This window comes from Rattus norvegicus, chromosome 3, assembly GCF_036323735.1.
Source record: "Rattus norvegicus strain BN/NHsdMcwi chromosome 3, GRCr8, whole genome shotgun sequence".
Taxonomy (NCBI): Eukaryota; Metazoa; Chordata; class Mammalia; order Rodentia; family Muridae; genus Rattus; species Rattus norvegicus.
Genome location: NC_086021.1, coordinates 127,785,044 through 127,799,059, shown reverse-complemented (window position 1 = coordinate 127,799,059; position 14,016 = coordinate 127,785,044). Strand labels below are relative to the sequence as shown.

General features: G+C 38.4%; 1 protein-coding gene across 8 annotated transcripts in view; it reads left to right on the top strand.

Annotated features, from left to right (window-relative positions):
- The window catches only part of Tmem87a (transmembrane protein 87A), a 45,825-nt gene that overhangs the window by 8,255 nt on the left and 23,554 nt on the right, over positions 1-14,016 (top strand). For 6 of the 8 annotated variants that reach the window (NM_001427730.1, XM_063284283.1, XM_063284279.1 and 3 more), the window contains exons 4-7: positions 1,440-1,553; positions 3,506-3,559; positions 3,649-3,693; positions 10,284-10,401. In NM_001427730.1, the coding sequence (NP_001414659.1) occupies positions 1,440-1,553; positions 3,506-3,559; positions 3,649-3,693; positions 10,284-10,401 (331 nt within the window). Of the gene's footprint in view, positions 1-1,439; positions 1,554-3,505; positions 3,560-3,648; positions 3,694-7,274; positions 7,418-10,283; positions 10,402-14,016 lie in introns of those variants that run through there. The other 2 variants (XR_010064674.1, XM_063284282.1) reach the window with 2 other exon arrangements.

The following is a 14,016-nucleotide window of genomic DNA, read 5'->3' as shown; positions in this document are numbered from 1 at the left end:
ACTTGGCCAACTATGCTACATCCCCAGCTTCTGTCTTGAAGTTTTACAGGGGTGTTGGTGACACTTTTGCTTTCATTATACAATGTTGGGATGAGCTCTGTGTTCAGAGCATATATCGCTCTTGCAGAGGACACAAGTTTTGTTTTGAGCACCCAGTCGTACAGCTCAAAAGTGCCTATAACTCCAGCTCCAGAGGATCCAAAGCCTGTAGCTTTCTCAGGCACTACCTGCTTTACACAGGATTACAAGTTTATATTTGTATCTCTGTGTGTGTCTGTGTGTTATAATACATATACATAGATATGTTTGGAATAATATAGGAAGGAGTGAAAGTACTGAAGAATTTAGAGAAATGATGACTCTAGAATTTGGTTTAAAATTTTCTCTTAGTCATAAATTAAACAGATGCTAGAAAGTTTTTATATTTGGAACTTCATGTGATCTGGTCAAGAATTTAGGTCCTGTTTTCATAAGACATACAAATAGTTATGGAGATGGGACTGGAGAGATGGCTCAGCAGTTGGTGTGTACGGATCTTACAGATGACCTGGCTTCAGTTTCCAGCACCCACCCTGCTCAGAGCCAAGCTGCTTGTGACTGCAGCTTCAGGGATCCAAGACTGCTGAGGGCGTGCATATGTGTACATAATCATACATAAACTTACACATGTGCACTCACACTTGTTTTTAAGTATGGAGACGATGGTTGAAGATACGATATATTAGAGCCTTTCTGATGAGTGTGGTTTAGATATGGGAGAGAAACCACAGAACTGATAAGTGGTATTTTCTTCTGTAACTATCAGAATGGGCTATGATTGGCAGCAACAGTTTTACATCCTAAGCTTATGAGCATAAATGTTGTAGATTTTGTTGATTTGGTCAAGTAACTTAAATGTATTTTTATCTGATAAAGACTCTTTGTATCTGAAAGCTTACTAGTGTCCCCAGAATTGTTAGAGAATTACCCATTTTTTTGTGAGCCAAAGACTAATTCTGTGATTATTTTAAAGGTGTGCATATGTGTCTAAGTGCATATGTGTGCAGGCCAGAAGACAGCCTCTAGTGTTGTTCAGATGCCCTCCACCTTGTGTTTTCAAGACAGGGTCTCTCATTGGCTAGCTCTTATCAAGCAGGCTGTGCTGGCTGGCCAGCCAGTGAGTCCTAGACCCACCCAGTTTCCACCTGTTATGTCCTAGGGTAGCAAGGACACCCCCCCCACACACACACCCCCAGCTTGTTTTACATGGGTTTTGAGGCTCACCTTCAAGTGTTTGTACTTTGACAATGAGCACTTGAGTAACTGAACAATGTCTCCAGGTTTCTCCTGTTGGTTTTTAAAATGGCAAAGTTATATTTTTACTACAAGTTGACTCTTTGTTGTTCTCCAAACACCTGATTGCATCAGGTGAGCTAAACTTTGTATCTTTGTTTTTCTAGGCAGATGAAGTAGAGACATACTTGGAAAATCTCAAGGAAAAAAAAGGCTTGTCTGGGAGATACCAAACATCATCAAAAGTATTTCAGAACTGTAGTGAACTATATAAAGCACAGGTAAAACTCTTGACAGTGGTTAGAAGGGAAGAGAAAAGGTGAAGAAAAGTAATGTCTGAATCTCTCCCGTGTCCATTGTTTATTTGCTAGTTCTGTCTTCTAGAAGAGATTTCGGTACTCTGAAGGAAAGCTGCACTTTGCTCTGTGTTATCAGCAGATTCTTGTAAAAGTTACATTGCTACCTTAACCATTAAGGCTAGATTGGGTGGCTCTGAGTTCATTTATGTTGTCCGCCATCACCACTGTCCCTTGCAGACTTTGAGCCTACTGAACCGAGTGGCATCTGTACCATCCAGTCTTCATGTATCCCTCCTGCACCATGCTCTCCTCTAGTCTGGTTTTCATCCCTAGGAGTTTGACAATTCTGGATTCTTCATAGAGGGATTTGAGTACTGTTCTTTTTGGTATGGGCTCTATTTTTTAGGCTCACCTACCTATGTTGCAACATATGCCCCTTTTAGGGCTGAATTCTAACATATGTTTATAGCACATTCTATTTATCTACTCATCTGGTGATGGTTATTTAACAAAGCAATTTTTTAGTTGATATGTCTTCAGATAACTAGAGGTTTTAGATACCATTATACATCTGAAATCAAAAGGGCATTGCTACTTTAGGGTTGAATTCTATACCTTGTTTGTGTGAAGAGTAATATATACAGAGTGGAATACTATAGATGACTATACATTTATTAATGTTTACATAGATATAATCACATAAATGCTATTTTTATGTGAAGTAAGTGTGTGTGTGTGTGTGTGTGTGTGTGTGTGTGTGTGTGTGTGACCATGCGTTTACAAGTGGAGGCCAGAGTTTGACATAGTCTGTCTTCATTCACTTCTACCTTATTTCACTTTATTTTACTTTATTTTTTGAGACAGTGTTACTCATGGTACCCAATACTTGTTGCTTTTGGTAAATGGGGTGGCAGGTGAACTCCTTGGGTGGGGTTGCAAACTCATACCACCATGCTTTGCTTTGTATGTGGTTGCTGGGGCTCCAAGATGAGGTCAGCATGCTTGAACATCAAGCATTTTCCCCTCTGATCCATTGCCCATACCTCAAATTCAGTTGTTTTTGTTTTTTTTTTTTTTTTTTTTGGTTTTTGTTTTTTTTTTTGGTTTTTGTTTTTTTGTTTTTTAATTTTAGAAATGGCAGATAGCACCAGTTTTTGGATGGAAAATGTTTAGAGTATAGGAAAGTCTGTTAGCAGCAGCTTCACTTTGTCTTTGTTTCATTTGCTTGGAGACACTTAGCAGATGCTGCAAAGTAGCAAACAGTGCAGCAGAAGGCAGGGTATCTGTTCAGTTTCTACAAGTAGCGGATTGAGGATTATAATTTAATAATTGACAGATGAGTGATAATTAATTTTGAGGGTCTTGTCATAGCTTAGACCTTATGGAGTAAGTAGAAAAATGTTTAAATGATACAAGATTGATGGCAAACAGAAGAAACTGTAACATCAAGTAATTCTCTCTTCATCTTGAAGGGTTGGTTGGATTTGATTATAGAAAGCTGCTTGCTGCATCCTGTTACTCTCAGGTCTGCTATAGTCTTTTTAGAGCCATAGGCTACACCTCTGTTGGTAAGGGTTCCTGCCTTCAGTCTAATAGAAGCATCGGATTGCACAATCCAATTGCTGAGGAAGGAAAATACCTCAACTCCTAATGACCTAAGGCTCGTTCCTCATTCTGCTGATGTCCCCTCCCTCACTCAGACACACCTGAGTGTCCAAGGATTTGACATTCGTAGTTGCCCTGCATGGAAAGACTGCGAGCCAGGCCATGCTCAGCAGAGTTTTCTCCACTCATTTCTAATTCATTGGAAATTTTTTTGTCTGCTGATGATGTTATTTTTTTACTACAATGGTGTATGCTTTGCTTTAACCATTTCTAAGTATTTTGTCCTACAGTTTTGTTATTTATACATCTTCAATTTAATTGTTTTATAGAGCTTTTCTGGGGATCTTATGCATCGACTTCCTCTTTTAGGAGAAAAACAGGAGGTAATTATTTATCCTTATATATTTCTGTGAGCAATGTAAAAACTGTAAGTTAATTTTCTTAATTTTCTTTTCTTTTTTAATGTTTAAAGGCTAAGGAGAATGCAACAAATCTTACCTTTACTGGAGACAAAATTGTAAGTATTTAGGCATTTGGGGCAGTAGTGTATATGTTTGATGTTTGAATAGTTTTCTTTTGCTGTTGTAACATTTAAGAAGGAAATTAAGACTAGAAACTGCACACCAAAATAGTGGTAATGGCTATTTCTAGGTGACACTATGAGTGGTTTTTATTTCTTCTTTGTATTTTCTAGATTTTTTTTAAACAACAACACCAAAATCCTGTATTATCTTGGGAATCCTTCCCCTCCATCAATAAATATTTGTAAACAAGAAACCAGTTCAAAAAATTTAAACCTAGTCTGAATTATCTGTGATAGAATATAATTGGAAGAAACTTTAGGAAATTGAAACAAGGCCAAAACTAGTTACTTTTATAAATACAGTTGGGTGGAGGCTCATTTATAACTATTTTCTGGGGGCCAGAGAGTCAACTCCGCAGTTAAGAGTACTTGCTGCTCTTCCAAAGGACTCACATTCTCTTTGGTTCCCAGCAGTCTCAGCTGGCGCACAGCCACCTGTAACTCTAGCTCGACACCTCTTTCTGGCTGCTATGGGTACTCATACACATTTGGCAGACATTAACATAGACACACATGCATATGATTTTTTTAGTAAAAGAACATACTACTAATTCCTTAAGAACATTTCCAGTCTAAAATATAGAGAAAATATATAGCAATTGTTTTAGATCATCTTTTTCACAAAGCTGTTAAAGTTTTAAATTTTAATTTTTTAGATTTTGGGCTTTCTTCACTTCACAAATCTGACTTTATAGACCACGCAAGCCTCCTAAGTGCTGGGATTGCAGGCCTGGACCACATTCCTGCCTTTTGTCTTTAGTTTTGTAACAATTTTGTTAAATATACTATATATCACACAGTTACCCTTTTGAAGTATAAAACTTGGTGGGCTTAAGTGTATTCACAGGTTATAAAACCACTAGTGTTGAGCTTCAGAATTCTTAGCTCTGAAAGTCTGTCCCCACTGTCAGTCTACACTGCCCCTCTCCCATAGTCTCTGTCCTCAGTTACTAATTGTATAATAAATGACCTTGTGTGGGGCTTCTTTCCCACTTTAACACTTTTGCCTTAACCTTTCTTCCTGTCTGCTTAAAGCACTAAGGCCTATCAGGGATGAGTGATGAGGGCCTTCTCAGTTCTTTCCTGGGTCTATGCATAGCCCTGCACATGTCATGTGTGTGGCTGTCAGATTTCCAGGGGTACTTTAGAGTTCAGAGTCAACAGAGGCTCTCCATTGTATAATTTTTTTCCTTTTATCTTTTTGTTCAGCTTCTTGATACGTACAACTGCTTATGTCATACCAGGCAGCTGTGATTGTTAACAGTTTATATTGAATGGTTTTGACAAGTGTTGTAACTGAGTGATTCTATGTCAAGTCAGAGCCAACCCCTTAGAATAGAGGATTTTAGCAACTTGCCAGTCAGCTCAAGCAAATGGATTTTTGGGGGACCTCTAAGCCTGTTTTGCCTTTTCTTGTGGCTGGCATATAGTTGATCATAAAAATTTAATCCCAGCATTCAGAGGTAGGTAGATCTCTGTAGATTCTAGGCCAGACTTGTTTGCATAATGTTGACTGTGTTATAGATCCCATTGATAACTGTACAATGACATTTCCACCATGATACCTTTATACGAGGTAGCTTCAGGGCTTTAACAATTCTCAGTTCTTTGCCTTTCATCTCTCCATCCTTCCTAATTCCTGACAAATTGCTGATCTTTTTACTGTTTATGTAGTTCTACATTTTCTGGAGTATCACCTGATCATAGTCAAATGACTATAGCTTTTTCAGATTGTCTTCTCTGTAATGTACATTTGAAGTTTTTAAGTATTTTCTGGTGGTTAGGTAGCTCATTACTCTTTAGAGTGAGTAGTATTTCACTGTCTGGTAATCATTCACCTTTGAAGGACATTTTAATTACTTTTAAGTTTTAGCTGTGAACATTTGTGTGAGGTGGTATGGATATAGATTTCCAGTTCATTTGGGTGAGTGCCAAGGAGCATGATTAATGATAGTTTGATAATAGCATGCTAAGTTTTGTGATAATTCTCACAGCTTATTACTTCATTGAATATAGAATGTATCAGAGACAGAATTACCCATGTAGTATATCTTTCAGAGCATCTGTGTTTAGATCACCACATGCAACTTTCGTTGATCTGTTAGCTGGGGTAGTGCATTCATGTCATGGTGCACAAGTGGAGGTCAGAGGACAATTTTATAGAGCTAGGTTTCTCTACCTTTATATGGGTTCTGGGGAATCAAAATTAGGTCACTGGGATTCTGCAAGCAAGCGTCTTAACTGGTGAGCCGTCTCACTGAAGCAAGAAGCTGCCTCATTGCTGTGGTAGAGTGCTATGGTGTTTAAATCACCACCTATTGCTTCCCAGATCAGGCAGCATGAGTTCTGGATAAATTGTTGGTGCCAGGGATGTAAATACAGAATTTACTAAAGGATTGTGGCTATGTTTTTGTCTGGACTGACAGATCCCTGACTTGCCTATGTTCTGCTTGACGCAGCATTCCCAAGGCCAAGTGGCATCTTGGTTGTTTTGCTAAGTATATTTAGAGACAAAAACTCTGGGCTGCAGCATCATAGGGAGAATGGGTAAGCAATAGGTGAGAGTACAAAACCTGTAAAGAGCAGGAACAGAAGGAGATAATTTGAAGAGCTCTTGTGTATCCAGGATAGGACACTGCTTTGAAGAGACTAAGCTAGCTTTGATGCTGGCTGGCCTTCTGACTGCACACACAGAGTAAAGGCTTGTCTCAGTTTGCAAGAACTAGGACTGGACCTTTTCTCTTTATCTTTTTAGCTCCTGGTGTTTAGGAAATCTTACTGAAGTAGTAGCCAGTCTGTCAGTTGCAAGACTTGGCTGGGGCTGTAGCTTAGGGTAGAATGTTTACTTTACCAGCATGAGGTCATAGATTCAACCTCCAGAACTGAAAACAGTGACAGGAAGGAAGGAGACAGGTAGGCAAATGAACAAGCACAGATGTTGGGAGCCACACAGGACTTTTTGTATGGAATTTACACAAATATTTTAAGAAAAGCCACTAAGCAAATAAAACTTTAGAACACCTGTCCCCTTCTGCCTTCAGTGATGGGCAGGATCTTCTTTCATCTAGAATGTTCTTGTTTTCTGTAAACAACTATGAGTTATGCAAAGAAAGTGGCAAATTTAAATGCAATTTCTAATTTAAATGAATTCTAAAATAAAATTTCTTTTTAGAAATTGTAAGAAATGTAAGAAAGACTTTGAACTTTTTAAAATGTGTTCAAAAGAATGAAAGGGAATGTTAGACAAAAAGCTAAGGGAAATCAGGAAGAAACAGATAAAAGTTATAAAAAGGAATAAGTGGAAATTACAAAGCCAAGATACATATAGTGACTTATATTCCTGTAGGTGCTGTAAGCTAGCACTTGGGAGGCTGAAACAGGAGGGTTTCAGTAACATTGAGATCAGCCTGGATTACTTGGTGGCACCCTGTCACAAAATAACACTGGAAACCATGAAGCTGAAAATAGCATTGACTAAAGTAAGAGACTGATCAGGGCTGTCGCCATTTGAGCAGGTAGAAGAACCCATCCAGAGATGGTCAGTTGAAGTTACCTGTTCAGAGGACTAGAGAGCAAGGACTGAAAACAGAGCCTTGGAGACCTATGCATCTATCATGTGGACCAGTGTGCATATAATGGAAGTCTGAGGAGAAAAGAGGTATAAAAGAATAAACAATAGCCAAATGCTTTCTAAATTTAATTAATTTCTCGAATTGGGATGCTCCCAAGGTTCAGACTCCAAGAAGGAGTGAATAGACAAGATTTTGTGCCTGTAAATTGTAATGTTATTCATTCACAAAACTGAAGTACTAGTATATGCCATAACATAGATAACTTTGAAGATTATGAGACCAGTCAGATCTGAAAGGAAATATATTGTTTAATTCATCCATTGATGTGAAATGTCCACAGTAGACAACAAATCTCTGGAAACAGGAAGTAGGTTAAGTTTTCAAGTGGTGGTGGGAAGGAGAGGTGGAGTTTTATTGCCCAGTAAACAAGGGTCTACTTTTCGGTGGTTAGCCTTGTGCAGCTGGGCACAGGGGTGTTTGTCTAGTCCCAGCTACTTAGGAACCTGAAGTAACAATATCTTAAGCACAGGTTAAAGGTCAGCCTGAGAGACCTTGTCTCAAAAAAAGTTTTGGTGTCACATTCCATTGAATTATGCTCAGTAACATTGTTAAAGTTATGACAGTATGTTAAAATATGTAATATTTACCTCAAATAAAATCAAACAATAATAACTGCTTATCTGGTAGGTTTGTTAAGACTAAACAAGTAACAAATGTTACATACCTAACAGAGTGTTAGGCATATAAATTCTGCTTTTGCAAGTTTAAAATCTCTAGATCTGAGAGCTAAAGGAACTACACTTAACAAATTCTGTACTATGAAAATTAGTCAGTACATTTTGAAATTTATAAGAGGTAGGTTTAAGATATAAGAGTTATTAGCAGAATGGCTTATTACACTAATTGGTTAATGACTAAGTTCAGGAAAGGTTCAGTAATTGTGGGTAACATAATATAGGATTCTTATGACTTTGAAGTTATACATTTCTCAGGATCCTCTCTGAAGAGAAAGATTGGCAGAGATCAAAGTTCAGCATGACATAGTTGTTACTGAAATAACCAGTGATTATAGAGTTGAAGGATGTATCTGCTTATTTGGACCTAAAGTTATGTGTCATGAAATCTTGGTTTGCAGGACATTTCGGTTATTAGAGGAAAAACTCTGAATCAATCCACAGGGCTAAAATGTATAAATGTGCAAAATCCGCTGGGTTTCATAAATCACTGATGTTTACCTAGAAACCTTTGGGTAAAGCCTCCTTTTAGGATCACAGTAGCTGGAGAGATGGCTCAGTGGTTAAGAACACTGATTGTTCTTCCAGAGGTTCTGAGTTCAATTCCCAGCCACCACATGATGTCACAACTATCCATAATGTGAGCTGATACCCTCTATCTTAATTAGAGTTTTATTGCTGTGAACAGACACCATGACCAATATAAGTTTTATAAAGGACGACATTTACTTTGGGCTGGCTTACAGGTTTAGAGGTTCAATCCATTATCATCAAGGCAGGAGCATGGCAGCATTGCAGTATCCAGGCAGGCATGGTGCAGGAGGAGTTAAGTTCTACATCTTCACACAAAGGAAGCCAGGAACAGACTGAGCATTCCCAGGCAGCTAGGAGGAGAGTCTTCAAGCCCACCCCCACAGTGACACACTTCCTCCAACAAGGCCACACCTACTAATAGTGCCACTCCCTGGGCCAAGCATGTGCAAACCATCACATCCCCTGGTGTGTTTGAAGACAGCTACAGTGTACTTATATATACAACATAAATAAAGTTTTAAAAAAAAAGATCACAGTAACAAGCTGAAAGTCTAAGTAGTGGTGCCTCCTTTCACAGATGAAGAAAAAAAACCAATGGCTTTCCTGCATAGTAGGCACCAGTGCTTACTTACCAAAGTCATGGTCACACCATGTGGTTGGTAGAGATTAAAACCAGGTCAGATTGAAGAGTCTCAGCAGGACTGAGGCTGAGCACTGTTGATTGCAAGCCCTCATCAGACACAATGCAATGGTGATTGCCAGTAAGAATACAGTTGTAGTTGTCAGAATGCAATGATGTGTGCAAGTTATACAGGGTATATAGAATTAATGTCTAAGACTGATTGTTCTGTCAAACCTGTATATGCTTTGCTGACTTCTAGAGATTGCAAAGATACACAGGTAATCTGAATGCTTCCCTCCTTAAGGGAATGTTGAAAGGCACACAGTGCCCAAGAGCCATGAGCTCTAGCCTGAAAAACCTATGTTGCATACCTCTGAAAGCAGCTAGACCAGGTCAATTCCATGATTCCCTGCATCTCCAAATCTCCTCTCCATTTTAATCTTGTTTGTAAAAATTCCTGAGTGAAGAAATCAATGGTCACTGTTTCTTAGAGTCAAGGACTGGCTAGTCACGCCTTCCCATACACCTAGACTAGGTTAAGGTGAAAGCTTTTATTTAAATGTGAGACCATGTCATTATAGGTTCTGGTAGTTTGGACTAGGAATTTGATTCAGGACTGTGTGTGTGTGTGTGTGTGTGTGTGTGTGTGTGTGTGTGTGTGTGTGTGTGTGTGTGTGTGTATGAGTACTCATGTATATATTTTTTTCCTCTATTGACATCAAGAATGTTTTTATGTGATGTAAATAATTATCCTAGCATGAGTGAGATTAAATTCAATGATTTTTTTTAATTATAGTTTTTCTTTGTAAAAAATAAATACATTAAATTTAGACCTTTATATAGCAAGAATGCGAGGGACTGTGTTGTATCAATTTACAGTGTTGTCTACTTTGCCATGTGGTGTATAAGCTTGTCTTGTGATGACCATTTCCATGAATGAAAGATGAAGGACTCCGCTTCATTTCTGGGCTGTATTCTGAAGCCGTGTTTCATACTGTATTATTAACTTGTGCTCTGGATTCTTGAGACTTGAAGTTTTGATGTCTCCCTTTTCTTCTCTAGGCAATGCATGAACCATTGCAGACTTGGCAAGATGCACCATACATTTTTATTGTACATGTTGGCATCTCGTCCTCAAAGGAATCACCAAAAGAAAATGCACTAAGTAATCTTTTTACCAGTAAGTTCAGTTCATGTCTTTTAAAACTATCTGTTGTTTTCTATCTGTTTCATACATGATCAATATGAAGTAGGAAAATCAGAAATATTTTTGCACCTGTAGTCACAACTCCACATACTTTCTATGAATCATAGATACTTGGTTTTAGTTTGGCTTTCTTGCTGTGAAAATATTTTTTTCTTATAAAGGCAAGCATTTAATTGGGGCCAGCTTACAGTTTCAGAGGTAGTCCACTATCATCGTGACAGGAAGCATATTGGCATGCGGGCAGGTACGACACAGGAGAAGGAACCTGCTTTAAATATTTTTAATTATTTTTCCTTGGAAATTTCAAATTAATTATCATCGACAATTTCTTAATATCAGGAGTTTTTCTTTTTTTAAATATTTATTTGACTTTTTAAAATTATGTGTTTATGGGCAGTTATATCCATGTGAATCAAAGTTCTTGTACTGGAGTTACAAGTGGTTGTAAGCCCCTCTACATGGGTGCTGGGTCTGAATCTGGGTCCTCTGGAAGAGGGGTTTGTACTCCCCTCTGCTGAGCAGTTCCTCAAGAACTTTTTAATCTTCCTTTCTTCTGTAACTACACAACTGACAGTCTTTCCCTTTCACCTGGAATTTTGCAATAATTAGTTGTAGTTTCTCTGGTTTCTATTTTTGATTCTAATTTGTACTGTGTAGTTTCCTTCCCTGGCCTTGCTTTCTCAGTAAGAGTATTTAGTAAAAACAATGATGACAGCTTCCTTGTCTTACGTCTGAATTTATTGGCAATATTAGTATATCTCATCACTAAATACATGTTTACTATAGACTTTTTCCTCCGGAATAGCACTTTATTTGGATAAAGATGCCCTAGTTTACTAACTTAATATTTTCTTCTTTTTTTTTTTCTTTTTTTCTTTTTTTTTTCGGAGCTGGGGACCGAACCCAGGGCCTTGCGCTTGCTAGGCAAGTGCTCTACCGCTGAGCTAAATCCCCAACCCCTTCTTCTTTTTAATAAGAAGGTTCAGTCTAATCAAAGGCTCAGTTGTATATGGATTAAAATTATCGTAGACTAGGCCTGGTGGCATTTACCTATATAATCTAGCACTATAGAACTGAGGCAAGAGGATTATAAGTTCAAGACCCAATCAGGGAATCCTAGCAAGCTCTAGAACAGCTCAGGTTCAGTAGTAAGACCCTGTCTTTAAAAAAAAAAAAAAAAAAGAGCATATAGGTTTCCTTTATCCTTGTCATCATGCTGTGATACGTTGTATTGACAGGCTTCTAGTTTGAAACTGTTCTTTAATTTTTGCTTGTTCTTAACACACACAAACATACCCATGTCTTCTCACTCATATACATTGTTGGATTCCTTTTTTTTTATTGTGTTCAAGATGAGTTTTCCTGTAATTTTATTTTCTCATTATCAATGATCGGCATTCAATATTCTCATGTTATGAACTGGAGAATATCCCTACTTTCATATCCTATGAAATGGTTTTAAAGAGTAAATTCACGTTTTTTTCTATGAGAGCTTTCTTGCAGTCTGATATGTAGACAGTCCATCAGCCTGGGTAGGTTTTCTGTAACAGAAGTATTTTATCCTAGCTCTTCTCTTTTCCTCACATCAGAGGTGTATGTGTTTTGAGAAAGTCTTGATTTCTTTCAAGACTTCAAATTTATTGACAAGTTTTTTTTTATCATATTGTTTTACATGTATCTGTCTATTTCTTTTTGCAGTCTTTAATATTGCTAGGCATCCCCAGCAATCAGGAGGTGGAGGCAGGAGGATCAAAGGGTTCAAGACCATCCTTGGCTACATAGTGAATTTGGGGGCCAACTTGGAATCTTTGAGACCCTGTTATAGAACCCCAGAAATGATGGGTTTGGGTGATGGCTCGGTCAGTAAAGCACTTGGTGCTCTAGCAGAGGGTTCTGAGTTTGGATTCTTAGTTCTCAACTGAAAATCAGGCCACAGTGGTGAACCTCTGTAATCCCAGCACAGGAGAGGCAGAGACAGATCCCCGGAGCTTGCTGGCCAACCAGCGTAGCCGGTGAGAGCCAAGTCTGTCTCAACAATTAATATGGAGAGTAACTGAGGAAGCTGCCTGGTGTCACCCTCTCTCCTCCACACATGTGTGCATGCTTACACATAACATGTGTGTATATCATACACAGAAAACCAAGAATTACATAAACAACACTTTTCATATGGCTTTTGGCTTCTTCAATTTGTTAAATCTCCATGGAATTTTGTTTTTATCCCAGTGGATTAGCTTTTGGCTTTGTTAAATTCCCAACCATTTTACTTATTTCATTGACCTTTGTTTTTGTTTTTGTTTTTGTTTTTGTTTTGGTCTTTTTGTTTGTTTGTTTGTTTGTTTTTGAGACAGGGCTGTGTTTGCAGTCTTGGATGGCCTGGAACTCGCTTTGTAGACCAAGTTGGCTCGAACTCATGTAGATCCACCTGCCTGTGCCTCCCAAATGCTGGGACTAAAGGCTTATGCCACCATACCTGGCTCCTTGGCCTTTCTTATTTGACTAGCTTTTAGATTTTTGTGATCTTTGTGTTGAGTCCTTAACTCCCAATTTGAAATGGGTTTTTCTTTTCCCTATAGTGTTATGGGGGTAGAGCAGATCTAAGTGGATTAGGTAGTGACCTGGTATAATTTCTGGAACGCAGAACATACGGTTTTCAACCTTCCTAATGCTGCTACCCATTAATATAGCTCCTCATCTTGTGGTGACCCCAACCATAAAACTATTTTCATTGCTGCCTCATAAGTGTAATTTTGCTGCTGTTATGAATGGTAATGTAAACATCTGATATGCAGGATATCTGATATGTGACCCCTGTGGAAGAGTCGTTTGACCACAAAAGAGAGTGTGACCCCACATGTCGAGAACTGCTGCTCTAGGTTCATACTTTTCTACCAGGAAACAAACAGGCAGAGAAGGGCAGTTGCTGGATTTATTTTCAGTCAGTTCATAACAAGGGAGGAGAGAGGCTCACTTCACACATCAAACCTGACTCTGGTCCTTTTTTCTTGTTTGACTCTTATTAGTTTTAGTGATCACAAAGGATCTACATGTAAACTCTCATACCTTGTTTTCATGACCAGAGTCCAACATGGCTGTGGCTTCTGCGCTGTTCTGTCTCCATTCCATTTTGATACCTGGAAATACTTGTTTTGTTTTCACATTTGTTGTCTTTTTTTTTTTCTTCTTCTTTTTCTCCTTTTTTGTGTTTTTTACACATCTATTTTTTGAAATAGAGGAACCACATTAAGGCATGGTTAGAGTAACAATACCACCTGAAAGTCTAGAATTCTCTCTGAAAGTTCTCTTCTTTCCTTTTTTTTCTAGTGCTGGTATTGGACCTAGGACCTCACATATGCTATGCAGTGTTGTACCCAGCCCAGACGTCTTGTTTTGTTTTGTTTTTGAGGCAGGGTCTAGCTATATGTAGGTTAGCCTCAAACTTGCAGCAAATTCTCCTGCCTCAGCCTCCCAAGTGCAGAGAGTATAATTCCGTGCCACCACAGTGACTCCTTTCATCTTCTCATTAAAACATTTGATGGAGTCTGACATCCAAGGCTAGGATTACAGTCGTGTACCAAACCCAGCAAA